The sequence below is a fragment of the Sciurus carolinensis genome, chromosome 10 (genome assembly GCF_902686445.1).
Source record: "Sciurus carolinensis chromosome 10, mSciCar1.2, whole genome shotgun sequence".
NCBI lineage: Eukaryota > Metazoa > Chordata > Mammalia > Rodentia > Sciuridae > Sciurus > Sciurus carolinensis.
Window position 1 is genome coordinate 30,974,973 of NC_062222.1, and position 19,090 is coordinate 30,994,062.

General features: G+C 35.2%; 1 protein-coding gene across 2 annotated transcripts in view; it reads left to right on the forward strand.

Moving 5' to 3' along the window:
* Positions 1-5,017, forward strand: part of Gucy1b1 (guanylate cyclase 1 soluble subunit beta 1) — a 43,283-nt gene extending 38,266 nt beyond the window's left edge. For both annotated transcript variants that reach the window (XM_047567494.1, XM_047567495.1), the window contains exons 10-14: positions 202-439; positions 1,447-1,587; positions 2,089-2,243; positions 2,584-2,710; positions 3,815-5,017. In XM_047567494.1, coding sequence (XP_047423450.1) covers positions 202-439; positions 1,447-1,587; positions 2,089-2,243; positions 2,584-2,710; positions 3,815-3,838 — 685 coding nt within the window. In that variant the 3' untranslated portion in view covers positions 3,839-5,017. The remainder of the gene's footprint in view (positions 1-201; positions 440-1,446; positions 1,588-2,088; positions 2,244-2,583; positions 2,711-3,814) is intronic.
* The last annotated feature ends 14,073 nt before the right edge of the window (positions 5,018-19,090 follow it).

The window sequence follows — 19,090 nt, forward strand, 5'->3', positions numbered from 1 at the left end:
ATACAAATATATAGCACATATGTATATATGTATACATACATATATATATACATACATATATATAGTATGTCATGCTAATTTTAGAAGTTTCTTATCAGAACCCTGTGCAAATGGCTTTGATGCTCTCTGAAAGGACCAGCAGCAGCACTAAAGTTTTATCAGCATTTCTCACACTGGCTTTCTCCTAACCCTGACAAACAGATTGCTGTATTCTGTCCTTCCTCCATCCGTTGCCAATGAGCTGAGGCATAAGCGTCCAGTGCCTGCCAAAAGATACGACAATGTGACCATCCTCTTCAGTGGCATAGTGGGTTTCAATGCTTTCTGTAGCAAGCATGCATCTGGAGAAGGGGCCATGAAGATTGTCAACCTTCTCAACGACCTCTACACCAGATTTGACACACTGACAGATTCACGGAAGAATCCCTTTGTTTATAAGGCAAGTTCTCATCAGAGCGCACTGCAGGGCTATTCAGAGTCTGAGCTCTGAACTTCCCCTCCAGCAGCTCTGCTATCGCTGTTCTTAGACTATTACTGCAGTCTTGGGTTAGTAAGCCTCCATGTAGTCACTATTTACCATTTTCTTAAAAAATTACTTCTTGTTATAAAACTTTCTTTTCCTTGTGACCAAGCTCAGTGTTTCATGGAGCGGATGATTTCCTGGTTACAATAAAATCTTCAGCAATTTATTTGCACTTGGGTAACAAAACTGTGCTGGTTGTTTATCACATCTAGTATAAACATAGCGTTCATTTTAGTGCTGTGTAAGAGACATTTTTACTGAATTATATAAATGCTTTGCACCATAAAGAAGTCATGGAGCTTGAAAAGGGTCCTGGGGGACTCAGATTTGCTTTTAGATAACATCAACTTGAAGATAAACATTTATATGGTGTTTCTGCCCTTCGTTTCAACTAGAAACAAAATATTAGAAAAATGAAGTCGTGGAATAGTGCTTCACAAAGAATGTTAACTAAACCATCTCTAGGCATCCAGGGAAATATAAGTTCACAAGGACTATTTATTTTATAGTCATTTTCTGAGGCACAATGTAGCACTTGGTGAGTGCATCATAAGAAAAAATGGTTAAGGACCATGATAAATCACTGAACTTCAGGTAGAACTCTTATGCCATCAAACTGTCTCACATCAGGGAGAATTAGAGGGGATTAGAAGGGGATTTCAGGTGGGAAACTAATTGCTTACCAGAGGAAAATTATTGTTTCTATGTCTATCCATAACTCCAAAATCCTGAGTTCATAAATTCTAAATAATTCCAGGAGTTCATCTTGTTGGCATTTAATATATTAGGATTTTAATAGAATTAAGAGGGAGGAGAGCTTAAAGTTGCTGATAACCCTGGGAAGATTTTTTTCTCTTATTACAGTAGACTATGAAACTGTCACTTTTATGCTAACCAGTGGACATCTATGTGTGCTGTGTCAGGTGGAGACCGTTGGTGATAAGTACATGACGGTGAGTGGCTTACCAGAGCCCTGCATCCACCATGCACGATCCATTTGCCACCTGGCCCTGGACATGATGGAAATTGCTGGCCAGGTTCAAGTAGATGGTGAATCTGTTCAGGTTAGTAAATAAAATAGATAAAATATTGGTAGTAGACTTTTGAGCAAAACTAATTTATATTCTTGTTCAGGAGATCGTTAATATGTGCAAGGAAGGACATCTTGACAATAAATACCAGAGTATTTTTATTGAGCCCATTGTATTACATTCTTTCATTTGAAATTATCTCATTTGTCCCATGTACCAAAAAGTCATTAGAATGAGATAAAATTTCCCATCTCTTCTATTTTATTGTTTAAAATCTCTTTCCTGTGTGTCATGCAAGTTGCCCAGTTACATCTTTGAAATCTTCAGACTTCAAGTGATTCCCTTGGAGCAGAATGTTTCTCTTGGTATACCAGATTTGGTGAGGATATTTGAAGCTGCTTGTAATATGCTTGGAGTTCTTATAGAGAATTCATAGGGTTTTATATGATGATTCTACACTCTGTAACATAAAATAAGCAAAAAATGCATGTGTTAATGTTCAAAGTTATTAAAGCAAAACTTTGGTTTCTGCAGATAACAATAGGGATACACACTGGGGAGGTAGTGACAGGCGTCATAGGACAGAGGATGCCCCGGTATTGTCTCTTTGGAAACACTGTCAACCTCACAAGCAGAACAGAAACCACAGGCGAAAAAGGAAAAATAAATGTGTCTGAATACACTTACAGGTAAGGGGGAAGGCCTTAGTATTCACTGAGAATGTGAAATGGGGCTTGCATGTGTGTTAACTCAGTAATTTTTAATCTTTAAATGGTTATCATCTCCACTTCTCTCCCCTGCACTTAGGCTTATTTTTTCATTTAAGAAGATTATGTCACTGCTCCCATTTTAAATGATTCTACTGCTTCCTAGTAACTCCTGAAATGATCATTATTACTAAAACCTTGAGTGTCTTGAAATACAACCTTATAAGCTTTTGTTGTCTTGATTTGTCACTTGAGTGCATGACCCCTTCTCCCAAGAATCTTTGTCTATTTCTCTCCCTTCTCCCTGTCCCCTCTCTTTCAGATGTCTTATGTCTCCAGAAAACTCAGATCCACAATTCCATTTGGAGCACAGAGGCCCAGTGTCGATGAAGGGCAAAAAAGAACCAATGCAAGTTTGGTTCCTATCCAGAAAAAATACAGGAACAGAGGTATGACTAATCCAAGGGCCATTCTCATTTTTAAGATAGAGTGTAAAATGGGGAGTTCAATCATGAGTCCCAAAAGTTTGTTTCATTTGAAAAGAATTTTTGCCTACAGAAATGAACTCTTAAGTAAGGCAGGGGAAAAAAACGAAAACATTAATGAACCAGTTAGTTCAATTGGCACTTTGTAGGTGATACTTTATGGTTGTTCTCCAACGAAGTTAAAACCCAAAGCACTAGATGGAGAAGGGTGCCTTAAAAAAGGCTTTTCCTAATTTAGTTCAGATGTGACTGAGTGGGCTGTGAAGGGACACCTCTCTACTTGGTCCCCTACGAACTGGAATAGTTCTGAGATCACCACCAGGACTAAGAGAAGGCTGCAGTTCCCGGAATGTTTCTTAACCATGAAACTTAAGGTCCACTGTATCTCCCTGTGGGAAATTTGGAGATTTTTTGACATTCAAGTCCATTGTGAGTTTCTTCCAGAGAGATGAGTGACGTCTATTTTGCTGGACTCTGTAGGGAAGCTTTAGAATCTTGTCAGTTTACTGTGGTTGTACCCCAGCCCTTGGACTTGAGCACACCCAAGATAGAATCATGCCCCTTACAGTGGGCTTGAGCATCCCAGGGATGCATCTAGCTTCTTCCTCCTCACCGGGCAGTGCGTCAGAAGCAAAATATGACATTCTGTTTCCCTGTTGAGTTATTGGTTCTTCAGAGGGGGTGAGACTACTTAATCATATTTATTTCTGTGTAAGTATGCTTTCCCTAAAACTGCTTTTTAGAGTAGAACAAGTCTCAAGTGGAATGAAATGCCAAGTGTTTAAATATTTATTTTTTCAACTGTTTTTACTTTTAAATAATTTGCCTATTAGGTTGGCATGATCATGGATGTTTTTCTGGAAACTAAACTATATTTCAAGTGTTAGTCATCTTAGTTGGGTGACCCTAAGAATAATTTTTCCCTGAATTGTATTGCCAGTGGTTTACAGACACTGTAGATATGATTGTAAAGCATACTGGTCAGAGAGAGAAAAAATGTATTTAAGGAGATGCTGCAAGATTTATTATCACTACAAATCAATTCTGCATTTCTTCCACTTTTTAAAGGAAACTAATCAGGATGATAACTGAATCTCACACTGGAGGATAAAAAGAACTGCAGATCAGGATTCTGTTGTCTCCTATTATGTACCAAGCCAAGGAGCAGCGCCCCCCTATGAACACAGATGTCATTGTCCTCTCTGATTATCCCAAGCACTTCTCCTAGATGTATTTTGCACTATCTGTTATTCATCTTTAGCTCTGTTTTTGATTATTTTCAAAGTTTCAGTATACTCTCTAAAGTTTGACTTTTGATGTGGATGATGTGAACTTCATGTGTCTTAAAATCTACTGTGAGCATTACCTAAGCTGGTGATCTGCAAGTGGTAGGCACCCAATAAATAGTTGTTGCATTTAATTAAATGAAACTGAGCATTTATATATATAAAATGATTTACCAAATCTGTTCGATGCCTCATATATATATATGTGTATATATATATGTGTATGTATATTTTAATGACTATAACATAGAACAAAGTTTATATCATGTTGGTGTTTTGCATTATAGAAATCATTTTCTAAAGGAGTGAATTCTAAGTTTTAGGAAAAAAATGCAATTTATTTTTCAGACTTCCAAAGTAAGAATGAATATACCTTGCCAAGAGTGACTATTTTGAAGTATGGTAATTTCCTTTTGGAAACACAGAATACAAATTTCTGCTCTTAAAGTGTTCGGTTGGTCATTCAGATCACATGACAATCATAATTCCTCTATAATGCTACCATTTCTATTGTATCCCTTATATAAAATTGCATTAACCACATGCAACTGTTATAAAAAGCTGTTTTTTTCACGTTGAGATGTCACATTAGCTTGGGCTACAGGTCAAGGGCTCTAGCTGTGTCCAAGAATAAAGCTGGAAATACACCGCTGGGTACTGCGATTAGAGCCACTCCTGACGTTTCACTTCTAGAAATGAGCTTCCTTTTTTTTACTTAGAAGGATATGATTTTATCCAGGGCACCGTGTTCAGAATAGTTAGTCTGATTTCAACCTAGAATGTATTCCTGTTGGAGTAATTGGCCTGTTTCTCTTAAAAAATGTGTCTGATAATTTATTAACATCTATCTTTATAAAATTCAGTGCAACTACTTTTGTGTAAAAATGTCTTTAAATTTAGTCTTTCATATCAGCACACTCAATATATGTATAAATGTTTAATGTTAATGTGTAAAAGATCTGCAATAAATTATTTTTTCCACTTCTCTCTAGACTTTTTATTTCAATTAGATGACATTAATGTTATCCTGTGCTGTATTTGTGTCATTTTTAGAGATATTGTATAACCTTACTTATTTTAAAGTTTAATTTACATTTACTATTGTCATAACTTTTAAAAAATATTTTTTGGTGCTGATTATAAAACCAACTGGCAAGCACTCTGAATACAAAGCAACATTTTCAGTCCCTGTTATCAATTTTTAATGGTTCATTTTAGGAATGAATATTCTTAAATGCTATTATTCTTTACTACCAACAAAGTGACAGAAAAGCAAGGCTAGACATGGAAGCAACACAGATAAATATGAAACGACATCAGCTCACTTAAAGAGCTCACTATCTTTTAGGGGTAACAGATGTGTACGAATAATATGTTTAATATTCGTAATGATGAAATATATTCAAGATAAAGAACAAATACTTAGGGAATGAATAACTTGGAAGAAGGGAGTGAGCTGAGAATAGATATTGTGTCTGTTTTTAAGAGAGATTAAGGAGGATTTAAAAAACCCCACTGACACTCCTGTCTTCCCAGAATCCCATGTGCATTTATTGAACATTTACTTGAGGCAGGGATTGTTGTAGTTGGGTTATTCCATAGTCTGCATCTGGAGTTTCCCTGAAAAGCTCATGTATTACGCTCTCAGCTTGGTGCCATCTCGAGGCTGTGGAACCTTATGAGGTGGGACCTGGTGGGAGGAAGTGAGGGGTGCGTTTTGAAGAGGATATTAGGGCTCCAGGTCCTTCCTAGTGCTCTCTTGTTTCCTGGATGCCATGATGTGAACAGATCTCCTGTGCTGTGGGCTCCTGCCATGATGTATGTGCTGTTATAGGCCCGAAGTAACAGGGCCAGGAGATCACAAATTGAAACCCTTGAAACTGTGAGCCAAAATATAAATTTTTCCCTTATTAAGTTAATTATCTCAAGTACAATTAACAGAGTGATTGGTGAGTAAAACGTTGCTACCTTTAAAGAAGTGACATTGCAATTTTGGCCTCTGGAAAGTTTTTAATATCTACTGTTATGCCTACAGTCTCCTAGTTCAGACACTCGTCATCCCCTCCTGAACTATTACCAAATTTTCCTTATAAACTCTCTTACTTCCTGTTTTAACCTGCTCCATTCCACACTTCCAAATTGCTGAGAAAGTAATCTTTCACAAATCCAATTGCTCTGCTGACTAAAGTCACATAACTGCTTTTCAAATTATCACCTGTAACTGCCTGATCTGATCATTGCTACATTTTGCAATCTTATGTTCTACTTAGAAATTCTGTGTCCATAATCTGATAAGGAACTCATTTCTCTTTAAAAACTTAGCTCATTACTGTTTCATTGAAGAATTTTCAAACTCTCTTAAGCGATTTTAGATTCTGTGAACCCTGTTGTTCTGCAACACTTAACAATGGTTAACACAGTATCTGTTTCTTTATTAGGCTGTAAATTTCTTAAGGCTCTTTCCCCAGTACCCCTTGAATCTGTCACAAAATTAGCACTTGACAAACTTCTGTTGAGTGAAGGAATGGAGGGATTATTCTGAGCAGTGGAACTAAATACTAGATTTGAAGGGGATGAAGAATAATAAGTGAAACTGGAAAAATAGAGGAACTTTAAGCAAGGTGAGGCCCTAAGCATAGGACTCTGTCTCTAAATAAAATATAAAATAGGGCTGGGAATGTTGTTCAGTAGTTGAGTTCCCCTGAGTTCATTCCCCAGTACCAAAAACAAAACAAAACAAAACAACAACAAAAAAAACTTCATTATTTTATTTGTGCATGAAAGAATCATGCTGTCATTGGTATAGGGGCTGATTTAATGGGAAGGAACTAGTGTGTATTTAAGTTGCTGTTTGAACTTTGTGTATGGGTCTACTTTAAGGTGGGAGCAGGGCAGGAAGCTAATTGAGGAGTAATCAAAGCTCAAAATTAAAAGGGCATGATAATTTATGAACTAAAGGGATAAGGAGAAGGTAAGCATCAAATAGAAGACTACTGACTTGGTTAGTAGGTAGATGATGGAGAATGAAGATGGGGAAATGAGTTTATGAGAAAGATAGAACATTATACATGAGTTTGAAGTTCTTGTGAATATACTGAAAAGAGAAATGGTTATTGTCTGTAGGTGATATTAATGTTTGTAGACAGAGAATTGCATTTCTTTTTCCATTTGCACCAACTCAAATTTCCAAACAGCCAGTTACCGGCGCTATAATCTACCAAATTCTCAGAAACTTTCTTCAAATTGGTTCTTATTGTAAAAATAGGGATTACAGTCAACACCCACTAGGCTGTTTGTTAGATCTAATTAACATGAGGAAAGATCCGAAGAGTTGGAACTTTGGCTTGCCATTTGGGGCATTATTGGAAGAAATGCAAATTTACAAATCATAGGGAAAAGGTATTATTAAAGCTAAATCAGGAATAGCACATGTCGTGAGAAAACAAGAGGGTCAACAAGAAAAACCAGTGAATGTTTTTAAGTGCTGAAAATTGAAACAAACTCAATGAAAATCTGCCCAAAATTAAAATCAAATGTAATGAAAGACAGCAGCTTATCAGTTTGAATTAAAAAGATATGTGCATATTTCTAAACTTTTATAATTGAATGCACACACACATATATGCTATACATATGTATATATGTCTGTGTATAATGTGTATGTATATACATATGTATAGTATGCATGTATATATATATGTGTGTAGATTTATGTGTGCATATATATATATATATACATAATTTCAGAAGTAAAATTTTACTTTATTTTGTTTAAATCTGTAACTGATTTATGAAATGGCAAGTTTTATTTTCTTTGTTATTGAAGGGGTAAAAATTACTTTTTTTGTGGTCCCAGACAATGCTTCATAGGACCACCAGAGGGCAGCAGATAACGCTATTTGGAATCAAAGTTCAGAAAAAGAACCGGTTCTGTGATAGGAAAGTTCACCATCTTAACTGTCAACTGACTGTTACTTTCTGTGTGCAACCTTAAATTCATTCCTACTCTCCCATGGGTTCAAAAAATAATGATTTCCACCCATTATATCTGTTACGTTACATCAAATCCATTCACACACCTTGTTCAGGAACTGCAACCAAATAGTTTCAGCTAATTCTGCAGGAAGTTGTGTATATTTGCTAAAACAAGTAACTTGTAATAGAATTACAGTATTATTATAAGCAAACTAAGTTTCTGCTAGCTCATATTTGCTATCAAATGCAAATAAAAATTTACTGTCCATTTACAAGAATAAAATTGGAAAATCCCCTATTTTGCATTAATAAAAAAATGCACTTCTAGCTTTTACTACTTCTACTATATGAAAGAGAAGAAATGTAGCATGATAAACAAGACAATACACTGGACAGAGATGCAAAAGTCTGAATTAACTGTGGCAAGTCCAACTCTGAGCCTTATAACTTCTTAGCACTCCGTTTCCTAATCTATAAAAATATTTCCAGTCAAGACAATATGTAGAGTTAAGTCCAACTCCAAAATTCCTTTTGTAGGGGGTGGGGAGTTAAAATGCCAATTTGCTTGTGCTATGTCTTTGACCTTTTTCAGAATAAAATCTAAAGTTTTGACCATACTAATTTTAGCAGTCTTGAAATACTGAGTAGATCTACTGCAGGGTTTGAAAACCAACTTCTAAGAAATAAACAAAATAAACAAATTCAGTGAGGATTTTGTATTCAACCTAAATTCACAATGACTCAATTCAGATTAGGGTATGAGTATTAATATAGGTGTAAAGTGTATCCTACAGTATTGACCCAATTATGTTACCTAAGTTTGAATTCTTTACTGAAGAGTTGTGGTTTTGATTCCATAGAAGGAGAAAATGTCCTTCTATTCAATCACTCTCTCCCAGTTCACATGGTGTCTGTAGTACAGTCTATCCCAGATAGGGCTCAAGTACTCAAATCTTAGTCATCCTTCTGAATAGGGAGCGACCTCTTAAAAATTGGGGATGGGAAGTATCAGCGAGAGTTACATAAGGTTGGGCATTGTAACTACTATGAATAATGAAATCGATTGCCCATTTTGTAGAGTTGATGAGCACAGTTGCCTACCAAACAGTTTTAAGTCATTAGGAAAAGAGTCTTATGAAAATCAAGTATTAACTCACAAAACATATCCCTTAGAAAGATCCGCAAGTACTTTCCCCTTTGTGGCTTTCTGCATCACATGAATACACTTTAGTAGAATTCACATATACCCATAGAGAAATATAAAGTTCTGGATGACCACTACCTAACATTGTCAGTAAATCTAGTTCTGAAGGTATTAGTACAAATAACATAGTTGAAGAGATTTCCTTTTATTTTTATGCAAAAATTATTACATGGGCATAGGACATGTGGCCCATGAGATCTTTGTGCCCCGGAATCCGAGAGAAGGTGGGAGTAAGGCCTGAAGAAAACAAGTGTTATGGAATACAAAGAATTTGGGTACAGGATCTGACAAGAAGGCTTAATAACCTGTCAAAGGAAGCCAGTTGCTTGGAGTGCTAGAGGCAGGCAGGAGTTTGGAACTCAGGTTGTCTGGCATTCAATTTTTTTTAGACAGTACCAATTTGCATGTGCAGTAATGTTTTTGGACAATAACTGTTTAATAATTTTATGTCTTCAGCTATAAATATGGGGTAGGATATGAAATAACAGGGTGATATCATTCCTTGATACACTGGTAGAAATATTTTTTTTCAAATCACAATAATTTTTAAGTCTGTCTAGAAAAAATATAAGGGTAGTCTCTATCAGTGTAGTCTAATAGAAATAAAAGGGAAGTCACAAAGATTCACCTATGACATGGTGAGTTTTTAAATTTAAAAATCTCTAGTAGCCACACTTCAAAAAGCCAAGGGGCTGGGGAGATAGCCCAATTAGTAGAGTGTTTGCCTTGCAAGCACAAGGCCTTGGGTTCGATCCCCAGCACCTCAAAAAAAAAAAAAAAAAAAAAAAAAGCCGAAAGAAACCAATGAAATCCATTTTAATAATATATTTTATTTAGCACCATATAACAAAATACCATTTCAACATGCAACACATTTCAAATTGTTAATCAGGTGTTTTATATTCTTTATTTTGTCCTAAGTCTTTGAAATTCATTGTGAATTTTACATTTCTAGCCTAAGTAAATTCAGACCAATCACATTCCATGTGTCTAATGGTCACACGAAATTAGAGGTCATCATATTGGACTAGAGGTGATACAGGTGACTATTCAGATCTTACATAAGAAACAAAGACATTTTACATATTTGATTGTTGTGTTTCCTATTACCAAGAAATTGGATCAATTTTGTTATTCATGAAAACAAAAGAAGAAAATTACCTGAAGAGTTGAAAGGGAAAGTGGTCATTGGATAAAGAAAAAAATGGATAGATACAGATTTGCACTTTTAATTTTGATTTAGAATATATAGTTCTGAACTGAACATTTTCTTTGAACCTTTGCACTCCATGTACTACAACATAATATAAATGGTGGTAAGAAGAAGAATTTTAAAAATTGGTTCTATAGGGGATATTTTAGAAAAATATTTGAGAAAAAGAAATTGGACCTTTTTATAAGTTGCTAACTTTAGCAACTTAATGTTTTGAGATGATGAAAGATCTTACATCTTCACTTGACAATTCTTTTGCAATTTTTTAATGAGAAGCAATTACAAAGTACTAAACGGCACCTATCATCTTTTGACAAAGTGAAGGCTCTTTATAAAGATCTAGTTCATCATTCAATTACCACCCACATTATATTCCTTCTTTTCATTTGTATTCCTTAGTTAAAGGTGGTCCTTTCCCTGTCAACCCAACCTACTCTTTTTGCACTTGATGGGGGAATATTACCAGTGTGAGCTGAGAGAGCATTACGCAAAAGGTGAATATTAGATTTGCACACTTGTGTACACATGAGCAATTTCTTTATTTGTACCCAACAAAATATTCCAGAGTTACAGAAACCCTTTAGATTTCAGGGGGAGCAAGTACCCCTACCTCACTAACCATATGTTCATTGGACACTGAACCAATATTTGTTTCCGATTTATGAATGCTTGAGATTCAAAACTCATGGAATACTGGTCATTATATTTCTTGACATTTAAAGTCCTTTAAAAAAGAGCTTTTTAAAAATAGTGTTAACACTGTAATAAAAGTCACACAGCTCTTTTTTAAACACATATATACTTAATTATTAGATTGTATTGTAACTTATAATCAAAACTAATAGGTGTTGAGAACTGTTAAAAATTATGGGTTTGTTTGAGCCATTAAGGCAGGGAAGCTGCTTTTCTAGGACTCCTGGGTGAAATTCCCCATTTCGAAAACCCAGATCATGCTGGTGCCCTGCCTTAGCTCACAGCATTAGATTCAAACAAAGCCACCTGGAGATGTGCGTAATCCACCAAACACTGAAGAAACTTTTTACTGAAAGACCCCTGCCACACTGAAAGCTTTGATGTACTTCCCCTTAAATAAAGGATTGGAAGGATTGGGGCTTTTTCAGTTGTTCAGTCCCAGTTCCTATCAGGGCTGGAGGACCCATCAGGTACTCCCCTTTTTAAATCTAATTTCTGGCTTTGTCTTTATTTCTTACTGATGATTTCACAACTTTTATTTTTCCAGGTGACACAACTCCTAGCAGGAATATGATCTACCGGGGTGCCAGTTATCCTGGCAAATAGGCATGAGAGAGTTGGAATAAATGGGAACTGAATACCAGGTGGCCTCCTCAGGACAACCTAGATCAGCAGCATGGTGATCAGAGAACAAAATTATAGTCACTATGTGCCAAACGCTGTTTTGCCTATTTTGCATGTGTTTAATCCTTATAGAAATTAATTGCATAGAAACTATCATTATCGCCTCCATCTTGCTCATGAGAAAACTGGAGTGCATGAACTTTGTCTAATTTGCCAAAGTCAAACAGTCAGTGACTGAGCCAGTATCTGGCAACTGGATACCAGAGCTCAGGATTCCAATCATATGTTAAATCTCTTAAATCTGAAGCAAGCAAGCAGTTGTAAATGCCTAGTGGGTGTCTTGATATCAGATGGTTGTATTTTAGGTGGCAAAAGTTCTAGTCAGGCAAGTGGGCAAGGAGTTTGGAGAAGATAGGGCAGGTGGCTTTGTCCTAGACCTTATGACTAGCACTGAAGAACAGAATTTAGAAGTTCAGGGCAAAGGCAGGAATCAAAGCAAAACTAGAGAAGAACATGATGAAACTGGATGTGTATTACATGACAGCAATCCTAAGGGCTAGAATAACCAATCCACATGATGTACAGTAGGAATGAGATCTCAACACTAACCAACCCCTGTACGTATAAAAGACTTGCATTCTTCCGCCTGAAAACCCAATGGATTCTGATGTTTTTAAACTGAGTGTGAACCCCCAAATGTGAACTCTGATTGGCAATAGAAGTAGGGAAAGAATAGCATTTACTGTACCATTCAATGAAGCTCCGTTAAGAGTGTGGAGAGCATGTTCCATGAAGATGATCAACTTGGTCTTCTGCACTTTGCACCATTGGCTAGCATTTTAATCTCACTGTGTAGGGACTTCTGACCAAAGAAACATTTTTTGTCTGGTTTGTTTTGGGTTTTCTCCTAATTATTCTAACAAGGTGTCCCATAAATATATATGAAAATTTCCTTATTTCCCACTCTGTCCCTAGAGTACCTGAGTATAATACCATTGCTATTCTCTCTGAATATTGTCTTTATTTGTTCTTTTTGTATATAATGAGAGTAGAACGTATTTTGACATATTATACATTCTCTATATAATTTTGATGAATTCTTGTCTTCTCTTTCAATAGACCCTAAAAATAGATGGGTCTGGACTACACATCCACTCAATGGCTCAAGCATCCAACACAGAGCCTTGCCACACAGTAGGAGTTCACGATTATCAGAGGTCCTTCCCAGATGCTGGAGAATCATTTGGGGGAGAAAAATAAGTTATTTCTTTAACACGTAAAGCATCTGTGTTTTCCACTTGGTGGTCAGTTCCTCATGCTGACTATAGATTATTTATTTGAACATCCTTCCCCTGGCATACATATGCACATCTATGATCAATACCAAATTGTATTTTTTAACAGAATCATAGAAGACCTAAAGGATTTTGTCAGAAGTGTCAGAAGATAATAGACGTACAAAATACAAAAAAAAGATGAAAAGCTATTATTCTCCTTTTATTCTCAAGTTTATAAACAAGCTTGGTTATCCTCAATCACAGGAAGTATAGTGCCTGCCAAATGACTCCTCATTTCATTTCTTCTAGAGAATCTTTTCACCAAGTTCCAGGGTTCTGTGTGTGTGTGTGTGTGTGTGTGTGTGTGTGTGCTGCCAAATGACTCCTCATTTCATTTCTTCTAGAGAATCTTTTCACCAAGTTCCAGGGCTGTGTGTGTGTGTGTGTGTGTGTGTGTGTGTGTGTGTGTGTTTTCCAAGGTTAAAACAGCCAGATCCTAATTATGTGTATATTTAATTTGCCTAAGTACTGGCAAATTAACCTTCAGGCATATTGACCTCCAGATGCTGTATCTGTGGACATTACTATCATCAATGCATGAGAATTTGCATATTCTATATTCCTTGCCAATACTTGGACACATATTGCCTATTTTTCCTTTCTGGCATCACCCATAATCTAAGTACCTCATTCAATAAACTATCTGACTTTTTCTCACTTTTCTGTAATGTGAAGATCACACATAATAATTTAAGGATTTCCATAATCTGATCATTCTCTTTTAGTCCAAAAGGATTTCCAACCCCCAAATTAATTTCCCTTCTACTCCCTCAAAGCTAATCTCCTTGCTGTTTTGCAAACACACTATACAAATAAACAATATACAAATATATGTATGTGCAGCTACCAACATTTGTTATTAAGTTTCTTGTAGTCCTCCCTCTAATGTTTATCTAAGTTTGAAAAACTGATCTTCAGGATTTAACTCTTTCAAGTACTTCAACAACTGGAGTCATTTCATCATCTTTGAACATTTGCTGTTTTGCAATAAATATTCTGAAACTTAATCATGTGTTGGTTTTCTTTTGTTTTATTTTTCTTTTAAAAAATATTTTTCCATGTGAGGATTCTAATTTAGGAGAAAGAACCACATAGTACATTTCCTTTGTAAGCAAGAACTCCTGGGACTCAGCTGAATAAGGAACATATAGTCTAAATGTGTTTTTGACTTATTTTTATTTATTTAAAACTTTTAGAGGTTGTCTGGTTTTTTAAATTTATATATCTTAAAAAGGTTTTTCCTTTTGACTAAATTCAGATTTAGAAGTAGAAGTTCTCTCAGAGAGGACAGCCTGAATCTCTTTTTGGCAATCTGTTTCTGGTATTTTTCTTTGGTTTCCTTCATTCTCTTGGCCAAAGGTTTTGCATATGCTATAGTATGTTCCTTATTCTTCTTACACTGTTTCTTCAGAGTAATGTGTTGGTGATTGTGTTGCAAGACACCACGAAACAAGAAGACACTGAATCTTCCTTGCTTTGGTTCTGGGTTTCTTATCTTCCCTGTTTCAAGGTTTTCAGACAACATATAGGAAATGTAGATTGAAAAGTTTGTGGATTCTGCTAACTTTTTGGGGTCACAGGTTACAAGACAGAGTAGTGTTCTTTAGAAATGTTCTCTCGTTTTTACACAGTAACCACATTGAGAAAGGTCTGTTTGGTGTGCACAATGCAATCCTGAAAAGATTTGCATTTTCTCTCCCCAGTTCTCCTTGATCCTTAACAGGAAAACCCCTTCCTCAGTGGCAGGCAGACACAGCCACGGGTCAAGACAATCAATTCATGGGGAAAACTTGTCTGTCATTCCCACCATGGATTTGAACACATAACCCTTCTGTTCTTCACCCAAAGAATCAGCAGCAATTTCCGTGGCCATATGCTTCTCCTAAAAAGTATGAAGTTTGAGTTTATCATTCACTCAGTAAGTTCCTCATAGCCAGTGGCTGGGAAGGAAATATTCAGGTCGAACTCACACAGTTAATAACCTACAAGATATTATGAAAAAGAGCTTGACTTCTTTTTATTAAAGTCAAAAACTCTACTAGTGACTTAGAAAAACATATAAATGTATTAAGAACATCTTAACAGTCACTGACAATACCATATGTAAATGAATGGTATGCGGTGGTTTGTTAACTTATGAAAATTTTAAATGTCATTAAAATTTGCCATGAGTTACTTTTTTACTTACAGTCTTCCTTCTACAGGCATTTAGTTAACACAGGCATATAATAAATGATACAATAATGGATTTTTATAAAATTGCTGGGTACCTTATGAATTAATTATGGAAATTAGTGAACAACTTTAGTTGTACATGGTTTTTTTTCTTACTTACCCCAACTCCCACTTGTAACTCAGCATAATATGGTAAACATTACTTTAATGGGACATAAAGATACAAATTCCTTCTCATGTGATTTCTGTTCTTTCCATTCCCCATCCTTGTCCTGATTTTGAAGATAGACATTGATTTTTCCAAAGTCTCAGAAGAAAACTTTCTCATTAAGCCTAAAGGTAGTAACTTACATACCAGCAATAGTTATGTCTTCAAGGTAGTAATGAAACTCTGTCTTTCAGAATTTAATAATGGGATTGCTTATTAAGATGAACAACAAAAAAAACAAAAGTCCCTATATTAGGTATCTTTTGCAAAGCCAGCCATTCATTTCTTGCTGACCCATATCATGTATAAATTTCTGAATAATTTAAAATGTTTATTCCTTTCTCTGGATATAGCTTCTTCTTCTCTATTTATTATACAAAAATTAATTTCAGAAACCCCTGTAATCCACAGAAGAATAGTGAAGAGCACAGATCATTTACCAATACTTTTCTGGAATCAATTCTGCTGTGGAAAATTCTTTTTCTCCCAGAATGCATGATATGCATCCTGATGGCTTTTCTCACATTGCAGTGAAATAACCCAAGAACTTGGCCAAAGTCTATATTAGGTGGATTGGTCAATACCTACCCACCAGCTAAACAGGATAATCTTGCCTCATGTTAAAGTGGACAGAGCTTATAGTGGGACTCTTGTCAACTCTGCTCACTCTTTTGGCATTACAACTTCTGTGGCAGTTTTATTATACTCTGAATTTGACCGAAGCTATTGGAATACCAACTCATTTTTCAGCTGCAGCTTCTCTGTACTTTTCTACAATTACCTATTACCTAGGACATCTCAAATTTCATTCTGCCATTCAACAATGCCCTCTGAATTCTTATAGCAAAAATGTCAATGTATACAAATCGGATTGGCAAAAAAATAGCCTTGAAAGTCTCATAAGAAATGGGTCAATCTGAATTCTATGCCAATATTGGTTGCATAAATTGGTACACCTATGTCAAAGAAAATTGGGTAATATATAGTCAAGATGAAGATGCATATAACTAAAAAATGTTAGCAATTTGACTTCTGGGTATATAACCAAGCAGAAAAGTACACAGTTTCATTTCAGTATTTTTGCTAGAGATGAAAATTTGAAACTTTATAAATATATATGAGTACAGGAGATGAGTAAATAAATATTTATTTGTTGAGGCAATTTTTATTTAGAAATTTATGTATTTATTTATTGAGGCATATTTATTGAAGCAATTTTGTGCAATAAGGTAGCAAACTATACCTGTATGGGTTAGCATGAATACACTGTAAACATGACATTGAAAAGTAAATTTCAGATTGATATGCATAGAATGATTTTATACATGAAAAATCTGAAGGAAATAAGGCAAAACACAAAAATGGTTACATTGGAAGGGTGAGTACATGACTATTCATTTTGTTATTTTCTTGACTCTTCCAATTTTTTGAAATAATCAATAACTAAGAAGAGAGAGTATAAATTGTGTGTATCCAACTTTCTGTTAATCCCTAAGTAAAAATGTATTCAATTGCATCCAATTGATTTTTACAATATTTAAATAAGTTTAAGAAAAAATGCTTAGTATCAACTAAATGCCTTATTATGTTTAGACCAAAAGGAATTAAATTGGGATGGAAAAAATTGGGAGAAATTTATCAGGGAGGGCATCAAAATCAGCAAGTGGAGGTATCTCCATGAAAGGGAAAAATCTAGCTGAAAAGGGGAGAAATGAGACCAACTATTAAGGAGCATATTGCCATGATAAATTCATGAGATGAGAAAGAACTGGGTCTGAGTAAGTATGTTGGGAAAGAGGTAAAAGATGATCCTGAATAAACAAAATGGATAGTTTATAAAAGATGATAGGAAATTTAAAGTCAAGGAATAAGAGAAATGACATCATACAGGAAACATTTTAAAAACTTATTCCAGCACGTTGTAAATTGTTGAGGAGTAATGTAGAGTTCCAAGGGATTGTTTTCAAATTCCAGATGGGAATTAGATAGCAGCAGTGGGTATGAGAGGACATGAGAAACAGGAGAAAATATCCAGGAGAAATGGGAAGGTGTTGTGATTAGAGATGAGATGCACACTTTATAGCAATGAAGAATTCATGTCGAAAATTCAAGCAATCTCACAACTTACAGGAATAGTTCCTAATATGCTGGAATCATTGCAGGCAGTTGTGAAGATCCTTATTTAATGTGAGCAATTAAAACTGAGTGAAGAGTGAAATTGACCTAATTAGGACTATAAGCCAGTAATAATAAAGCCCTCTATCTGTATAACAAATGCATTTCATGTTTGGGCTTAAGTATAGCTGAGGCCACAGGTATTTTTTGCTTTCTTCCTGTTCAAGCTGCAGTTGCTTGTTAGTTGTAATACTTTCCAGTGAATAAGCAAAACCAGTAAGGGTCTTGCCATATTGGCTTAAAGACTTAATTAGGGAAATTTTAATTTTCACTCAATTTTAATTGATTGCACCAAATGAGGACCTTCACAATCACCCAGATTGATTCCAGCACATGAAAAGCTATTCCTGGGGGTCCTGAGACCACTTAGGATCTTGGCATATACAGCTCCAGTTTCTAAAACCTTTCACCCTCTTCTGCTTTGGTACCATTAGATTTAAATACATCCAAATTTAAATACATGTTCAATTGACTGAACATGGTGTGTCCCTTTAGATTAAATAATTGCCCAAGTTAAGATGGAATTTCTTCCTTTCTTGCAAGAAAAACAAATAGTAACAATGAAGTGTCACTGAGTGGGTTTTAACTATCTTTTCAATTTTCTGTTTGTATACCATTCCTTTTCAACTGTCTCAAAAGTTTCTTTTGTTTTTGCTATTTCTTATTCCAGTTGTGTAACTTCTTGTTTTTATGTCAGACATTTTCCTCCTGTTAGTTGATTCAAATCTTTATAGATATCTATATTTATATATAGATATCTATCTATATATATTTATATATAGATATATATAGGTTTATATTCATACATGGCAACCATCAAGCAGGCCATCAACAGCTTCAGGTTACAATATAACCTGTCTTTTCTTAACAGGTGTATTGCATAAGGGGCTTCATCTTTGTCATGACATGTGCTGATGTTTGGTTCAGGGCTGTATCCCTGGGGACTTACTGCTGATAATTGTGTTGTAAACCTAAGGTCTTTTGTACTCACAATATTTTAATATCTTCAGAAAGTTCTTCCATTTTTCTGTAGGTAAGAGAGTTGTAGCCTTGCCTTTCAAAATACAAACTCCCTGGGTTCTTTCATCGGTCCTTAAAGAGCTAATATACATATATTTAAAATTCTGAGGAATTATTTGAATGCTGAGTATTGTAACAAGTTGAAGATGAATACCTTCTCTAAATAGTCCTTCCATTTTATTGTTTCCGGTCAAGTTATTTACCCCTTAATCACTTAAGCAAAAAAAAAAAAAAAAAAAAAAAAAAAAAAAAAAAGTGGACAATCCTTTTTCTTTTATATCTATAAACAAAATAAATAGAAATATATTTATATATAAATAGATATCTTCAATGACTTTTATTGAACTCTCAAAATGATAGCATAAAGGATTATAACAATGAATTAGCCGTGAAAAATCTGAAGGTAATGAGAAGAAAAAAAGAAAGACTTTTAT